This window comes from Candoia aspera, chromosome 6, assembly GCF_035149785.1.
Source record: "Candoia aspera isolate rCanAsp1 chromosome 6, rCanAsp1.hap2, whole genome shotgun sequence".
Lineage (NCBI taxonomy): Eukaryota > Metazoa > Chordata > Lepidosauria > Squamata > Boidae > Candoia > Candoia aspera.
This window is the reverse complement of record NC_086158.1, coordinates 23,233,514-23,251,704: the sequence shown is the minus strand read 5'-3', so window position 1 is coordinate 23,251,704 and position 18,191 is coordinate 23,233,514. Positions and strand designations below refer to the sequence as shown.

Sequence of the window (18,191 nt, the reverse complement as noted above, 5' to 3'; positions counted from 1 at the left end):
TCCTAGACTGCAGCATTTCCAGCGTGGGTCATGAGAGACAAGGAATGGCTTTTTGTTTGAATATAAAGAAATTCCTATATTGCTCATAAAATTTAGCATGTTCCAGGGATGCATGGGAGTAGCTAAAAATCCAGAGTTTGAATCAGAATGTAATATGGGCATTGATTAAATTTAATCATATACATTGATTAAATACATGGATACATATTCAAAATATCCATTCCTAGAACTTTTGCATCACTTTTTATAAAGTTTGTCAATGTATTTTTGAAAACAATGGAAATAGATCAGTTCATGGCTCTATTTTTATATATATATTAAAATATTCAGAACATGAAAATTCTAAAGTGTAAAAAAATGTTTGGATTATTTTCCTCTTTTATCTCTGTTTTAATTGCTACCTAAAGCCGTAATAAAATTCATCTATCTATTCAAAACATGAATGCAGATATAGACTGAACTGTCAGGCATAATAATGTTATCATTTCAAGTTGCTCTATTCAAATATGATTAGGGAAGAGCAAAACTCTCACATACATGTTTAATTTTCTTTGGTGATCTCTTCAAAGACCTTCAGCAGTACATCATTTTAAGCCACTTTGACAATAACTATGTAATACCAATTGCTGCACATAATTAGCTGTAATATTGTAAGCCTTGAACAATAAATTTATGTCTTACCACCATGTCTTACTGCCCCCCAGTGTTTCAAATGTAGAATGACAAATTAATAGTAATCTTACAGATGTTTCGTGTTAGTTTGCAGCAATTGCAGCTATCAGAATAATAAATGCAAGAAGAAATCTGTGCGGATATCTAGTTCCCAGAACTCCTCATTTAATGCAACTGGTTCTAGCCCACATAAAGGCGTACCAAGTCAGTGATCTGCTTTGCACACAAACTAAATTATGGTTTGCTTTAGCCATGGTTATAGAATAAATCACAACTGGCATCACACAAAACATAAACCTTGGTTTAGAAACTACCATAGCTATGGTAGTAAAAAATATTAAAGCCAATAAGTCACAATTTGGTGAACCAGGTCAATGACAGAAGTTCAAGGAAGGTCTTCAACAGATGCTTGAAAGTTCAAGGAAGAGGGCTTCCTGTGGGGAATGGCACACTGAGTGGACTGCTTTTTTAAGCAGCGCCGATGGCACAGAACTTTCTGGGCACGGGCTGGGTCCCTGCAGCCTGAAGAATTCTCCGGGTAAGGAGAGTCCAGGAAATCATCCCTTTTGTTCTCCAGACATCATTTTCTTGGCAGCGTGTGTGTGTGTGTGTGTTGCAGAACGGAACCCCTGCGATCAATCCGTGATTGAGAATGCTGGGAGGTGCGGATGTCGTCATGTTCGGGGCTGCACCAAAGCCATAAAAAGGACACTAAATCTTGCGACCCCATTTTTAAAACATCAAGGGTTCTTTTTTTGTTGTTCATCTGTTACTGAAGAGAGGCCTTTTGCAACAAAGAAATGCAAAGCTCTTGGTGATTTTCTTTATTTTTGGAATTTACTAATTTGGAAAGTTGGCTTTTTTAATATTTAAATTCTAATATTGGGATTTAAAGATTTTTGCTGTTCTGTTGCCATTTTCTTAATGTTTTGAGGATTATAAAAGATTTATCTATTTTGTTGAATCTGTGGAGTTGAATTTTGAGCTACCTGCCTCTGCTTTCCTGAGAGAATGGCTCTTGTTTACATCCTTTTTCTCCTGATGACACACTGTGGAGAGACATGGAAGAAATGAAAGTGATCTTTAAAGAACTCTATCTTGACGTCACCCAAGCCCTGGATCATCTCCTAGAACCTTTGGAGTCTAAGGCTGTTAGATATAAAAAGAATGAAACCCAGACCAGAGATCTCTGAAAAGGCACCTACTTTATTTGAGCAGTTTGCAAAGCGCGGTGGGCACCTCGACCAGGCTACACCCGAAATTACAAATACACACTTTCTTATACCTTTCCCTGTCCACCCCCCCTTTTCTGGCCTGTTTCCCCATTGGCTGGGTACTTCCAGACGCACAATCTTCCGACCGCCTAAACCCCTGGACCCCTCAATCTTATTTTGCTTATACTTGTTAAAATTCTTATCTCCTTGTTTAGCACATCCTGGAGGAGCCTCCGTTTGATGTTGTTCTTATCACACATTTGGTATATGTCTCGTCTGTTGGTCATTGTTAGGCTACAAGACATCTGAAGGCTAAGCTTTTAATTACTTAGAGTTAGAGGCCCATTGCTTCCCTTTGTTCTTGAAACACTCCAAGCATTCCCAGACTTTTACACATTTAAATCTTTACCTGTGTTAGTTCTTATCATTTGATGAGTTTTCCCCACTATCTCCTTCATGTTGGTTTAAGTATTTAACATTGTGTTGCTCACTAGCTTGAACTTATTTACACATATTGCTTCCCCTTTGCTCCTTTGCTATTAGCTAATATTAGTATTTACACCTTAAAATCTCCCCCAACCACGATCTATATGATATTGCCTTATATGGCTATATATATATAGTTCTTCCTTATTTCTTTACAAATTGTATTTTTCCATATCTTACAAGGCCTACCAACAACTTGAAAAAGAAGACAAGAGTGAAAACTACTTTGAGAGCAGTGCTCCTTCTTTAAAGATGAAAATGAGGATTAACGTTTCCAAGTCAAAAAGTGAAAGGAGAAAAATGGGACTGTGGAGAGTTAACTCTGATTCTGAAGAAAGAAGAGTTTTGGGCTCAAAGGGAGAGATACGATTGGCTGTGTTCCCAGAAAGTCAAGACCAAGAATCAAGGCTGGCTGCCAAATTGGAGACTTGTAAGGGGAAAGCTTTGAGTGTAATACTGAGATACGTAAATGCCTTCGTCTATTTTGAAGTCAGATAATTGTTTAAATGTGTTTATCAGGATGGTCTCTTAAAGATTTAGACTGATGTTTTTGTTTTGGGGATAATGATTTTACTTTGGGTAAAAGGACATTATCCAAATGTAGATAATTTATTCTTTGTTATTTTAGTAGGCAGAGAGGAGTAAAATTTTAGTGAAGTAGGATAATATTTGAGTATTTGCTTATTAGGGGAATAATTGCATTAGAAAACTTTTTTAAAAAAGAGGGAGAGGTAGTTTGTTTTAGAGGAGAATGTCATATAGAGATGGAAATGCTTTATGGAAATAATGTTTATCTTAGTTTAAATTAGAGTAAGAGATTGATAATGAGTTATATATATATCTTTGTTGTAGAAAGTCGGAAACCACCATGTAATAGTCTTCTCTGTATTTTCGCAGTTTTTTCGTTTTCTTTTTTCTTATAGTATTCTTTGTTTCATTCTTTTTGGTTTTTATGTATTTTTTGTATACATTGAAAAAAATTAATAAAGCTTTATTTAAAAAAAGCCCAAGGAAGAAATAACATTCCAGAAATCCTGGCAATCTTGAAAGCAGTATATTTTATCCTTATCCTCATTCCTCTCCCATCCCATTTTTCATTTACTCCTGAAATTGTGCATTCTGTGCTAATTACATATGCTCAATCATCTTTATTGCTTTCTTAGGTCTTGATTTATAAACACACTTTTTATAAAAGTTGGGGTTCATATAAATACATCAGTGCTGATACTTTCATCTTGGTTCAGAGCTGCTCCATCTTAGCTGCAAGCCTTTTGGCATTCATCACCTGAGATCAGTATTAAAAGGAATAATATATGTATGATATATCCACATATTACAATAGTCCTACCTTGAAATCTCAGGGAAGATGATAATAAAAAAATCTCAGTTTGACTATTAAAACCCCATTAAAATCAAATTAAATTACAGTAAACAACAGCCAAGTTTCCAGTTTACCTGGAATCTGCAGCTGCTTCATCTCCACCTGCATGTAAAAAGGACTAAGATTTTAAAAATACTAAGATTTAAGTTTGGCATTAAGCAGACACAAAAGCAATATGAAGCTCTGATGGCATATTATACCACCAAGCCTCTGAGCAACTTCATCACTGGGTTCACTTATTATAAGGTGGTTTGTGGTATGTAAACCATTACTTTGGCTTAGCAGTGTTTGGGGCAAATTTAACTGGGTTGGAGATTACAACTCAACTTCCTGACATGCAAGTAGGGCACAAAAGGTCATTTGGGGAAATAAAGATGTCACCAGAAAGACCAAGACAGAAAATGTTAGCCCCCTTTTTTTGCTTTATTTGCGGATTTTAATGAAGTACTAGGCAATCCTTTAACCCATTGGGTCATCCTTTGAGAGAAAGGTAGTACAGTCTGATGTGACCAGAATGAACATTAAATTTTAGGCTGACCATATTTTCCCCCCCTATGCTGGATGGTCCCATGATCATCTAAGAAGAGTATATAGAAAAATAACTGTAGTGGCAAACCAACCTCCATAATAAGTCAATATTTATTTACCTAAACAATTAAACAGAATGATCACGGGCAGGCAAAAAAGCAGTGGGAGTGGGAGTGACTTCCGACTTTCTGCTGGCATTGACTTTGTGGGAAGCTGGAAAGGAGCATTGGAAATCACAATCATGTCGCTGGGGATGCTGCATCAGCCACAGCTTTGCAAATAAAACTGATCTGAACATCATGGAAATTTCAATTCCACAGTAATAATGGGTTCCGAATTTTTAATGCATTCTTTAAGTTAGTGGATTTTAGGTACTTGCTTCAAAACTTGTTGCAGTATAATGCACCATTTGGGCTGACTTGATGGTACAAACAGATAAACACAATGATAATTTTAGTAGTATATAGATTTCATGGGTATTTCACCTTCTAGAGGCTTCCTGCTCCTATTCCCACCCTTATTTTTGTTTTTTTACCTGAAAATTTAACTTCCATTACTGCACACTCATATTGAAAAATGGGCTGAGATCATATTAGCAAGGCTGATGGCAAAACAGCATCAGTTCCCCCCACCCCTCCGCCATCATTATTAATATGTTCAATTAAATATCATTGCACATTCCAGGAATATCATATTGGTTGACCCTGCCAATTGTTTATTCAACAACTTAAAAAAACAAAATCAGGGCCTAGCATATTGTGTATACCCAGTCTAGCTTTTTATCTGCCATACTAAAAATATTTTCAAAAGTAGAAAGTTCTATTCTTAATCATCTTGGAGCAGGTCCCACTGAATTAAGTAAAATGGCATAGTCAGAAATCAACTCTTCAAATGTTGCACATGAGGTGTCATTTAGTAACTCAACCTAATGACTAGAGAGGGTGTGGCGGTCAGAAGGCTGAACACAATGTGAGAAGATCCAGTTTCAGACTGGCTGGCCTTGAACCAGTCATTATCTCTTAGTCCCACCCATCTTATTTACTGTACCTAACCTGCCTTGAGTTTCTAAGAGAATCCTGATAGAATGCAACATTACATTATTAAAAGTTGTTTAATCTATATTGATCTCTTGGTGAATTGGTCCAGGTTTGACCACAAGTCCACCTGGGCTAGATTACTGCCGCTTCCTCTCTCTCATGCCCTCCAGATGTGCAAGGACTACAGCTCCCAGAATTCATAGCATAATGGCTGGGAATTCTATGAACTGCAGTTTCAAGCAAATCTGAAGGGTACCCAGCTGGGAAAATTGTTGTAGAGCCCTCTGGGAGTGTATGAACTTATTCCATTCCTTTGAAACAGTGTTTTTCAACCTTGGCAACTTTAAGATGTGTGGACTTCAATTCTCAGAATTCCCCAGCCAGCATGGCTGGTTGGGAAATTCTGGGAGTTGAAATCCACACATTTTAAAGTTGCCAAGGTTGAGAAACATTGCTCTCGACACTTCATTTGGTACCTTCTACTCAGCAGGTTCCCTGTCCCATCTGGCTTTTAAAAAATATTTTAATTTAAAATGCATTCAAACACCCACAGCATGTTGGCTGGGGAATTCTGGGAGCTGAAGTCCACACATCTTAAAGTTGCCAAGGTTGAAAAACACTGCTTTAAAACAAGTAAAGCAGATACTAATTCCAAAGAACATTCCTTCCAGGTAGAATCAAAACTATGCTTAGCCCAGGTTTCTGCCTTTGCCAGCTGAATCCCCTGATGCTTTGCTCTGGCTTTTGTAACCTTCTGGGTTCAGGTGTTCTGTGTTGCTAAAAGGTAAAGACAAGTAGTGGCAAGTCATACGATGTTTGCATCATTTTTTAAACAAACATTTCCCAGAAGGATGTTTGAACATCATGGAAGAACAATCCCATTTCTTCCTCACAACAACCCAGCCAGGTAGGTTAACAGAAGTTTTTATGTCTCACACCAACACATACCCGATGTTCTACCACAAATCACTTAATGTTTTCTTCCCACGATTCATTAGAATATTCCAGCAGTGCCAATGATTAAAATATACAACTATCCATTGGGATGTAGAGGAAAAAGCCTTATCTAGTTGCTTAGACAGCTGACAGATATGCTGCCATCAGTTGTGCATCTGGTAGCAGCAGTGGGCAAACGTCCCAGCAATGGTCAAGTTGAAAATTGGAGAGAAGATACAGCCATTCGCTCCTCTAACATTGCCAAGCCAGCAGTATGCCTGGTCCATGAAGTCACCTGGAGGTGGGTGAGAGACATTATCTATTTTAGACATTGTCACAATTAAGGCTATCAGAATGTGCACGAATGTGGATCTAGTTCATTCTGCAGTAGCCAAAGGGGAGACAGGTAGATGCATCTGTCTGACTTTTATGGGGATAGGAAACAAGGCTGGTCCAGACCTGGTTAATAATTATGTGCAGAGGAATCTGCAGGGTATGGTCAAAAAGTCAAGATCTCAGCTGTGATAATATCATAAAAAACAGGTGAAGCTTCAATCGCACCATCATGGTTGTCATCTTGATTTTTTTGACTGTACTCTGTGGCCATCCATGCTTGAGTAGAAGACTACTTGGAAAACCCAGGACTGTAGGCTAGGTGGCAAAGTTGAAAAAGAAATCTAGAACAGTGTTTCTCAACCTTAGCAACTTTAAGATAGGTGAACTTCAATTCCCAGAATTCCCCAGCCAGCCAATTCTGGGAGTTGAAGTCCACCTATCTGAAAGTTGCTAAGACTGAGAAACAATGATCTAAAAGAAAGCAAGTGCAAATCACTTCTGTGTGGTCACCCAAAAAACTACCTGGATGAGTCCATGAAGTCTCAAGTCTCTTGAGATTTATTTATTTATTTATTTATTTACCGCCCATCTCCCCCTCCCCCCTCCTTCTTGCTGAAGAAACAAATTGCGCTAAAACCTGTACATCCCTCTCTGCTCCTTCCTGCTATGCATTTTGGATACCTTTTTGCCTAATGGACACAGTTTTTCTCAAATATTTTTTTTTCAAAGAATTACCCCATCTAACTTATATGTTCCTTCACCAGTATTTTGTGCAGACTTTTCTTTGCTATTTCTTTGTATGGTTCTTTTAGTTGGAGAAATGCTTTGCAAAATTTGAAGAAATGCAAATTTCAAAGGCACTGAATTTCAGTTTGTGGGTGGATTCAAAAATGTGAAAATTCCTTCATCCCTTGTCACAGGAAATTCTACATATTGACTGCACACTGTGGGAAGAAGCATCTTCTCCCAGTCAGTCAGCATCACTGAGAAAAAGGAAAAAATATCTCTGTACGTAATTTCTCCATATCATCATATTTTTAGAAACCTCAATCATGTCCCATCTATTCTAATAGGATCACAGAGCTGGAAGGAACATTTAGGCCAGCAGCCCAAGATTTTGCTCAGTGGAAGAATCCACATTAAAGCATCCAAAAAAATAAGGTTTCTGTTTTTTTTTAATCCAATTCTTGGAGACTGTCTGGAAAAGTCCCTGCAGTTTTCTTGGCAAGGTTTTTCAGAAATGGTTTGCCATTGCCCCCTTCCTAGGGCTGAGAGAGAGTGACTGGCCCAGGGTCCCCCAGCTGGCTTTGTGCCTGAGGTGGGACTAGAATCGCAGTCTCCTGGTTTCTAGCCTGGTGCCTTCACCACTACACCAAACTGACCAAACCGAATCCACATTAAAGCATCCTAGAAAGTAAGTGGGTATCCTCAATTTTGTTAAAATCTAATTGTTACTTTTGTATAATAAATCTTCCCCTACAGTGAAGAGGTAGGGGGTGAGAAAAACCCATACTCCTTGTCTGTGATCTGACCATTTCCCCCAAAGAACTTGTCACACCTCTCTAGCATCCACTTGATCACATTCAAAGAAGACAGCCAACCAGCCCCCGAGTAATTGTTTCCACTGCAGAACTGTTCTTACATTTTTTTCTACTGTACTACTGAAATCTGCCTTCCTGTGACTTCAATCCATTATTTCATGTCCTGTGCTCTAGAACAAGAGAGAACCTTCTCTTGACCTTCTTCTATGTGTCATTTTTTAGGTATGGAAGAATGCTGCCAAATCCCTCTGCAGTCCTCTTTTCTCAAGGCTAAACATTCCTAACTCCTTCAATTGCCATTCTCTAAAACTGTTCCACTTTCTCTGAATCCTGAATACGCTCATTGCATATGACATTATTACAGAAAGCAAAGCAAAATGAAACCCAGTATCCTATAAGGATAGCATGATTGGCTGGAAAACTATAATAAGAACCCAGCTTTTGATCCACCCCCAGCCTCAGAGGTTAGCTGGATGACTTCGGGCCAGGCACCCTCTTTCAGTCTATCCCCTAACCCCCGAGGAGGTGACTGTGGGGGAAAATAAAAAAGGAAGCACTGCATACACAGCCTTGAGCTCCTGAATGAAAGGTGAGATATAATTTAATATGAATAAATAGCGCAATACATGGTTGTAGGGCACATTTATCAAGAGCCACATCCGTGCTTAAAGGCAATATATGGCACTGGGTGACAGCTACCCAAATCCAGACTGCTGCAGCCAGGCATGGTAACTTTAGTTGAAGCCCAAACCTTATGGATAAAGGGGAGAGAATTGTTGTCTTCCTGACAGAGTTATAGGATGGTATGAAACCAAGATACTGGATTAGTCTATGCCTGATTCCCAGATAACTAAGTACAGGATTGCAGCCTAAAAGGATTCTTGACCTTACCAAGCAATATTTTTGTGCAATACTTAAAAAGTGAATTATATATTAATGGTTATTATATTCTATATTATTGGTGATCAATATGTAAACAAAAAGATTGGTATATAAAGAAAAGAAAACACAAGCCACACACACACTTATTTACAGGAGATTGAAAACACATGAAATAGTACTAGTGACTCAGTTTTGAATAAAATAAAGGAAAGAAGAAGGCATGTTTTCTTTTCCTTTTGAAAATAAATGTGCTTTTTCCTGTCCTTTCATTCTTCAGCTATGAGTCTGCATCTTGACAGCTGTGTAGCAAAGAAGAATCAACTTCGCTGTCCCTGGGGAATTCACCTGTTCCTTTATAGGCTGGCGAGTCATAAACATGAGAGAGCCTCATAAAAGCCTCTGACTTTTTTTTTCAAAACAGCTATTATTTTCTTCCAGCAGCTCGGAGTTAAAATGGCCAGCCCAAAGTTGTGGCTTTTGTGCATAGGATTATTTCTACACGCACTGGAGCCTATATCCACCCAAGAAACAAACAATGAGGAGGAAGAATGCCGACTGCTTGGGAAATTCGATTTGCGTGGCTATGTAGAAGCTGAGGAAGCCATGCACGTTATAGGAGGCATGTTCCCAATACATTTCAGGACCATCCTTGAGGAGGATCCCACAAGTACACCTCCAAATTCACCAAAATGTGAGGGGTAAGCTACTTCTTCTTTTGCTATTGTTTGGGAAAAATAATTGTGGAAGACAAGGGGTGTTCTCAGTCAGAAATGACAGCAGTGTGTTGTCACAGATCAAGACAAATAATGATGCTTAAGAGAAGTGAGGGATGCTGTGGAGGTTGAGGAGGTCCTAGGCGACAGACCCCTGGTCATGTAACCTTTCATACATTTCAGGGTATGTCTCCACCAGCTTCTTGGTCATATGTTCTGACTTCCTGGTGGCCTTTTACTTTCTCTGCATTCCTAATACATCTCATCTCTCTCAATTCTCTCTTCTTCCTTGCATTTTACCAAGAAGTAACACTGGCATGTATACGTTCTTGCTAATAGTTAAAAGGGATTTGGGTGAATGCTGGGAATGGAAGGAGGAGAAGGGGAGCCTCCTACATGCATGACCCTGGACCTGCATCCAGTAGTCCATCACCCTTAGGAGTGGAGGTGCAAACAAATAGCCAGTTTTCAGATGTACAGTACATACTTGTTTCTTTGGTCCTACTACCCTCTCTCTTCAAAGAGATTTGGAGCAAAAGTTTCTGAACCCAGATTAGCTCCTGGTGTTGGTACCATTGAGCACCTGGCAAGGCCTACATTAAGCAGGAAACCTACCTATCGACCCCTCTAGAACCCTATTGTTCCTATCACTTTTCCATGGTGTCTTCATCTGTTCACCTATCCTCTCCACATGTGCAAGTAAGAACGAAACTTGGATAGGAAGCAGCTTCCACATGATGTCTTGCCCTCTCTCTGGTTGATAATACAGATTCAACTCAAAAGAAGCAGCTGGACAGTGGTGCTTGTGGCTGGGATGAGGTAGACAAATTCAAAGGCTAGATTTGCACAATACATATAACACTAAATCCAGGTAAACAAAACAAACACAATTGCTATGTTCAGATAACATGCTATACTCAAACAAATCCAGCATATTAATGTTTGGTTTTACACCATATAATGTCACATCATGTTAGCCCTTCAGGTAGTCCAGACATGAAGCACAACAATGAATACTAACTCTATCTTTATTGTAAGGTTACATTAACAGAATCTTGCAAGACTGAAAGCGTTTCTCCCCTCCTTTCCTCTTACTCTCCAGAAAAGTAGGGAGGGTCCCTTCTGAAATATTTCCCATGCCCCCTCTCCTTCTGTGGACTGAGATATCTTTTACAAGCCTGATGTTCAGTCTGTGCTTTTCTTCCTGTCTTCCAGAGTTATACTCACATAACGTTACATATCAGCAGGATGGCCTATCTCACAGATTCCTAAGAAAATTGCTGGGTTATTTATAACATGGATGAATCGCCAACTACCAAACTATTTAAGCCTAAACTAGCATATTATGTGAAGCCAGTCAGGACATACAGCCATTGAGGGCAACTTGTCTAAGAGATACTCCAAACCCAGAACCAATCCTCCTCTGAACAAAACAAAGAGCACATCTGTCCTCATCTTGGCACCTTCCAGAAGTAGTAAATTAGAGGAGGATATACTAGCTGGATAGGGAAGCTACCTATTCTGGGGAAGAAGATACATTTTACAAATTAAGTGCATGAAATGAATGGAACAGATAACCACTGCTAGGCACACTTAACTTTCTGCCACCTTGGGCCACTTAGATTTTTTAAAACTTCAATGGCCCTATCAGGGGTCTGGGCAACTTTGCTTCCACCCCACTGGGACATGGAAGCACACAAGCCCTTCTATATTTGGAAGATGCAACATTGTTGATGACTCTTCAATATCTCATTGCTTCAAATCTTTCCTGTGCAAACAAAGGGACTTCTCATAATACAGTGGTTATGGTTATCGGCACGACCAGAGTTCTCCTGCCAAATGCCAGGTTTTGTGGTTATGCAATAGTAGTGTAGTTGGGAATGACAGCAGACTGATACCTGTATCTAGAGAGCCCCAGTCCACTTTCTCCACCCCCACACCCAGCAGCAAAGAAACCTCCTTAAAAATATAAAATCAGGATGGCAGGAAAAACTTAGGGTGGACATTTCTATTACTTCACTGCAGTCTCAACCACTCTGAAATTATTACAAGGATTGAGGGAGCTATAGTGAATTGGGTTAATGTGGCATGACATTTAGTGGCAATCACTCACAAAAACTGCTTCTGATGAAGGACGCTCTTGGCTCTCCAATCATAACACAAGAATAAACCACTGACTCAGATGGCTGCCATGCTAATGATGGCTGTTTGGTTGTTCCTTCAAGCCCTAATATGTAGTTTCCTTTCCTTTTTTTTTTTTTTTGGCAATGATTGTCATTTGAATAGCATCTTGTCAGCTGGATGTTTCAGTCAGCAAGAAAATCATTATCACAAAATTGGAGTGAAAAGAGGGGTGTGCTGGACACAATAATTGTATTCAATATTAGGACTGTTTTATGGAAGCAAGCAATAGGCTTCTTCAGAAAAGCATCTAATCATGGTGCAACCATGTCCTGGAAACTTCTTTTCTTCTGTCTTGTCTCCAAGACATTGCCTTCCTCTCATCCCCAATGTACAAGTCAGGCAGCCTTAAGTTGTTTTTAACTGTTCTGAAGTTGAGGTTGTGATTTTCCTTCTTATTCCAATAATGTTCACGGGCAGCCTCAAGACTTGTAAAACTATTAGGCTTTGTCACCCATTACCTTGGAGGGAAGTCAAGTGACTTTTGTGCCTTGAAACAGAGTTAATTTATAAACAGGTTAGGGAGCAACAATTAGGAAAGCAGATTCCATGCCAGTATTATTTTCTGCTGATTCAAAAATGAAAGGAGCACTTCAACTCAGTAGTAGGGAAAAGGTAAAAGAAACAGAGATGTTCTGCTTTTCTAACAGAGCCCATCAATATTCCTTGAACTTTATGAGAGCCAAGTTTATGTAAGTGACGTATGAGAAGTTGGAAAACTTTCATATGGCATAGAAACAACCATAGACCAACTTTTCCCATCGAAAAGGAATATCCCCAATGCAGATTTGATTGAGGAGATAATAATAATACTATATCTTCTCAATAACCTATGTGGTTATTATTACAGCTGTTATGGGAGCCACTAATGAAAAAAAATGGACTCCCTTATATACAGGTTTGGAATGGGTAACTGGAGACCCCAGGGCTACTTGGAGTCCTCAAACTACTTTTGTGGCTATTGGGGGTGTTTGCAATGGGGGGGGGGAGGTCAAGAAGGTACAGCCATGCAAATGCCATCTTGACTTATCTCTCCCCTCTCCCCACAGATGCCCCTGTGATGGTGGCTATCACTACTCCTTCAACTGCACTGCTGAATTTCAGTGACATGTTTGTTGAAATCTGGCACCACGATTCCCTGTTTCTCCACATTTTGAGGTTAAAATTGGTCGAACACAGTTAAAACAAGGAACTTTCACCCTTCCTCCAAGCAAGAAGAAAATAGAAAATTCTAAGCAGAACCATGTGATTGACAGAGCCTGGTCCACTTTGCTTCATTGTCCTTCCCAAAGTATTAAATATGATCTCCAGGCACCCAAAGGTTGTGCACATTTCAGAGTATTGTTTAAAGCCAGATATAAAGTGTGTGTGTGGGGGGGGGGTGTTTCAGAGAGGTGACTCCCTTTGAAGTGACATGGCATCCCCTGAATACCCATAGTTTCACTGCACAGCTGCAGCTGCTTCAGCCAACCATATTCAAAGTTCTTCATAAATGGAAAGATTCCCTAACTGGCAAGACTGAAAGTTAAACTTTTTAAAACCTTGACTGCCTTCCAAGAAACTGGTTAACCATAGCTGTAATAGCTAACAAATAAAGAATTATAACTGTGCATGCCCCTAACTTATGTACCAAAGTTCCTCCAAATTTATTATACCTCCAGTGTAGAAAGGATAAGAACCAACTTTTCTTAAACATTCTTTGAGGGGCCCAGTAGACCCTAGAGAATTTTTTTTTTAAATTAATAGTTTCTAAGTCAGAAGAAACACATCTAACACTCCTTTAAGTCTGAAGCCACTGATTAGGCAATATAATACGCTCCAATTTACCTATTCCAAATTTCTTATATATTGTGCCATTTTTATTTTGTTTAATTTTTGTAATTGTTTTGTAATTTTTGGTAATAATAAATTATCAGCTTAGTCCCAGTAAAGTACTTCTCAGTGCCCCTGGAATTTCAGAGGCCACAAGGGTATTGAAGCCAAACAATGTATATAACAAGTGTTTCAGCTGTATGTATTGCCATCAGCCTTTTGAGTAAATTACGCTCCTTTCATAAAATCTCAAAAATTTTAAAGTTATCATTACATAAGACTTAGTTACATATAATGATCCCACTATGAGGCCATGTTTTCCAAATAAAAAAGTAATACCAGTCATTTTTAAATAAGAATTGTTCCACAGTGTCAGTTTCTCATGAGAAGGAAAATCAACTTGAATTTTCTGCCCAATAAGGTCTAGATATGTCTAACAGCCTTTGGTGCTGGAAAAGTAATCTCATTCCTACTGATATACAAGTTAAAACCAAGAACTTGCTATTAAACTGTAACTCTCAAATTGACCTAACTATGGTAAACTAATCAACTTAATACCCGTTCCAGTACATGGTTGAGGTTAACAAATAAGCTCAATAGTATCGGGAAAATCAACCTGTTTAAAATATTTAAGGGGAACCAATGTAGACACTGCTCTCAAAGTATCTATCAGTATGCTTGCTATGTACATTTTACAATATTAATTCTTTATCACAAACTTAGGGATATTTTCACCCATCCCTTTCATCTGTATGGCACATTTTTAAATATTTTCATCTACTAAATGGGGTCTTTTCCTAGAGATAATAATTTAATACTTTAATTATTAAATAACAATATTTAATAGCATATACAAAACTTAATTTTTTCCCCTACAATCATCAGAATCTTGTCGATTATATCCAGAATATTTACCATATAACTGTACCACTTCTACAAGTTTAAGTAAAGATTTTTGGTAATATATATAACTGCATATAACAACATCTTACATTCAGATTCATGAGAATCATCCAACTGTGCTTCCAGAAACAGTGGGAACAGACAGCTAGAAAGCAGCAGGTTTGTTTCTACCCAAACTGAGGATGCTGTGACCAGATTTTCACCAGCAGACAATTCATGGACAAGAGAATTTGATGTGGCAAATGATCAGTCATTGTATTCACTGACTTTTGAAGAGCATTCAATAGTTTACACTGGCCAGCTTTATGGAAAGCCGTGAAAACTATATACATGCCCACAAAATTGTAAGCCCGTTGCTAGAAACATATCTGAAATGAACTTTCAGAATTTTTAATTCAAACTGGTGTTACACAAGGCTTCATGGTCTTACCCTGCTGCTTAATGTCACAGCTGATGCTATAATGAAGAAAGATTTTGTTGGAAGGCAAAGAGTATAGTCAATTGGATAATGTAATTAGACATATTGAGTGAAACCAACTTATATGTCTACAATTGCATTTAAGTTCTCTTACTGTCTTACTTCGTAGCTGGCTGGTTACTGCGAGGAACAGGATATACAGCTTCATAGGAACCTGGCCTGATCTAGCTGGCCAATCTTATTTTCTTTTATAGTGTACAGCATTCTCAAGTATTCAGCTGAAATATTTTCATTAATAATGAAATTTTCTTTACCAAATATGATAAGGAATCAGCTTTGGGATCATCTACTGTACATGCAAAGCCTGTTAGAGCTAATAGCTACTGTTTCTTTATCTTCTTCAATGATTCAGCTACCTGCTTCCTCTTACTGATAGCTAGGGTCATATTAGCCATATCAGAGAAAGGCTGCAATTACCTTGGCACATCCTTCTAACATTTATAGAACAGCAAAAACATACATATACCACATTTTTTAAAAAGTTTTCTTAAACCCGTGATGTTTTGAGTACCACTGCTTTCATGCAATAATTTTTAAAAGCAGTATCTCTGATTACCTTAACGGATTGCCTTAGACCAAATCTTTGTGTAGTTGTAACCTGCTGGCAAGTTTAAAATGTTGGGTTACAATCCTTATTCTGTAGTGACTTAGATATACTTTATATGCAAGTTATCCCAGTATATGTCACATGAATGAATGAATGAATGAATGGCTTTATTGATTAGTCAAATGACCATATCAGAAAGTTGGGCATGAGCCACTATAAGATATAAAATATAAAATATGATACCATAAAACAGCTAAAATACAGTAAAATTAGATAAAATATACTATGGTGAGATAAAATACAATAAAATACAGTAGGGTAAAACAGAGATAAAATTGTAAGATAAAAATGCAAGATATAATAAAATGAGTAATCAAATACAGAAACAATGTGAGTTTAAATAGATTCATCACCTTTACATGCCACCCCAATGTGTTCTATAAATTGTATTCTTAGTTGGACAGCCCTAACTATAAACTTAACAGTTCTATTGACCACATATATATTTGTGCCTGGTTTACGTCACATGGATAAGTGGCTTTACCCTCTAATTTACCTTTGCAAGAGTCCCCCTGCTCCATTTATTCATAGATATGTGGTAAAAATCAAGCAACTGTTATAAATAGTGTGAAAGGGATACATCTTCCCATATATCAGTGTGACAGTGCACATACAGAATAAGGAAATGATCTCAATCTGTTTAAAAAGCTTGCTTTGTGTAGAGGAAGTCTTACAAATGTAGGACTTACATGTGTGAACACCAGGCTACCTATCAATGGTACTCAGCAACCCATGGCAGTTGTGGGTTTCTAATGTCAAGCAATACAAGACTGCCTATTTTAGTCTTAATAAACCATAAACTGTTTTTCATAAGGTAAAGGTAAAGGTTTCCCTTGACATTAAGTCCAGTCGTGTCCAACTCTAGGGGGCGGTGCTCATCTCCGTTTCAAAGCCGAAGAGCCGGCGTTTGTCCATAGACACTTCCATGGTCATGTGGCCAGCATGACTACACGGAACGCCGTTACCTGCCCGCCAAAGCAGTACCTATTAATCTACTCACATTTGCATGTTTTCGAACTGTTTTAGTCTTAATAAACCATAAACTGTTTTTCATAGACAGGCTCAAAACCTAGTTTGGTTCAGAACTTCTTGGAAAAGTAAACAATTGCTCTCAGCATTCTAAAAATGGTTTAAATTTATACCAAACCTGCATCTGTGTCTTTAGCTCTGACATCAAAAATCTAGCCCTACCCTCAAGCCTCTACAAACCTCCTTGTTCTGTCAAACTGAGTTACTGACCCTGTTGTCTTCCTCTCTCCAAACCTCCTTTCATATAACCAACTGATTTCTTGCTAAAAACGTCATAGATATGGAAGCAGTTCATCCAAACCACAGTTGCCTGAATTTGGAAGAAAAAAGAAGTTCGCTAGAACAAACTAGAAGCACATATAAGTGGATGAAGGAAGAACATACAAGCTGCAAGCACAACTTTCATAGTGTTTGGCCTACTAGCCTTTACATAACCAAGCAAACAAGAGTCTAATGATAACCTCCTCAGAACCAGGCTATTGTACAATTTACCTTAACCTCATTGTCTTTTTTGAGTTCCTAGAAGCTGGGACTGGTAGCTAATCACAGGATATACAGTATACAAAAATTCTGTTGATTGAGACCAAAGTCCACCAAGAATTCACATGGCATGCTGCACATTCCTCCTATTTATCCCCAGCATTCTCCTCTCTGGTGCTGGATTAACATCTCCAAAACCAGCATTTTTCTCTTTGTCTTGTACTATCTTGCTGATTTCTAAAGTTGAATGTTCATCACACAGCAAAGTCAACTTTGTGCCTGGGATACTTGGTACACAACTGTAATATTAGGGCCACTGATTTTCTGTGAAAACTTCTCAAGGTGCAGTGTTTGCAGCCACAGAAAGTAATGTAACTGCTAAGAGATTCATGAAAGCCTTGGGAAGTGACAATGGCAAGTGGGAGTTGTAGCTAAAAAAAAATATGGAAGACTCCATGTTGTCTATTTTGATTGAGAGGTCCTACATGGAGATATTCCTTCTGATTCCTTTGCAGCACATGTTATCTGTCAAAGTGAACAAAGATGAATCTGTTTCCACAACATTTTCATGCATGGATTTGAACCAATGCAAATAATCTAGGTCTTCATTAACTGTTTTGGAGTCCTTCTTTTTCTCTTTTCTTTTTTTCAAAAATAGGTTATAAATTAGGACATAGTAATCTAGGATAATAGGATCTCCTGAAAATTTGTTTGGAAATTTTTTATTTAATTTTATTTAATTTTATTCAGTTTAATATAGCTGCCCACTCCAGAAAAATCTGGATGTCTTTCTAAATCCGTAAGAAGGAAACAATTAAACCCCACAAACACAGGCTGCCTAGACTAAAACAACCAGAACAACAAACAATACCAAAAAAAGAAGTATAGCAGAGGCTTGACCAATGAGTCACACCCACATTAACCCCAGACCTGGGAACAGAACCAGGTCTTAAGAGCTTTCTGAAATCCCAGGAG

General features: G+C 38.3%; 1 protein-coding gene across 1 annotated transcript in view; it reads left to right on the top strand.

The window, feature by feature from the left end:
- Window positions 1–9,466: 9,466 nt before the first annotated feature.
- Window positions 9,467–18,191, top strand: part of LOC134500440 (vomeronasal type-2 receptor 1-like) — a 33,039-nt gene continuing 24,314 nt past the window's right edge. The window contains exon 1 of the mRNA XM_063307774.1: window positions 9,467–9,711. Within this exon, the coding sequence (XP_063163844.1) occupies window positions 9,467–9,711 (245 nt within the window). The remainder of the gene's footprint in view (window positions 9,712–18,191) is intronic.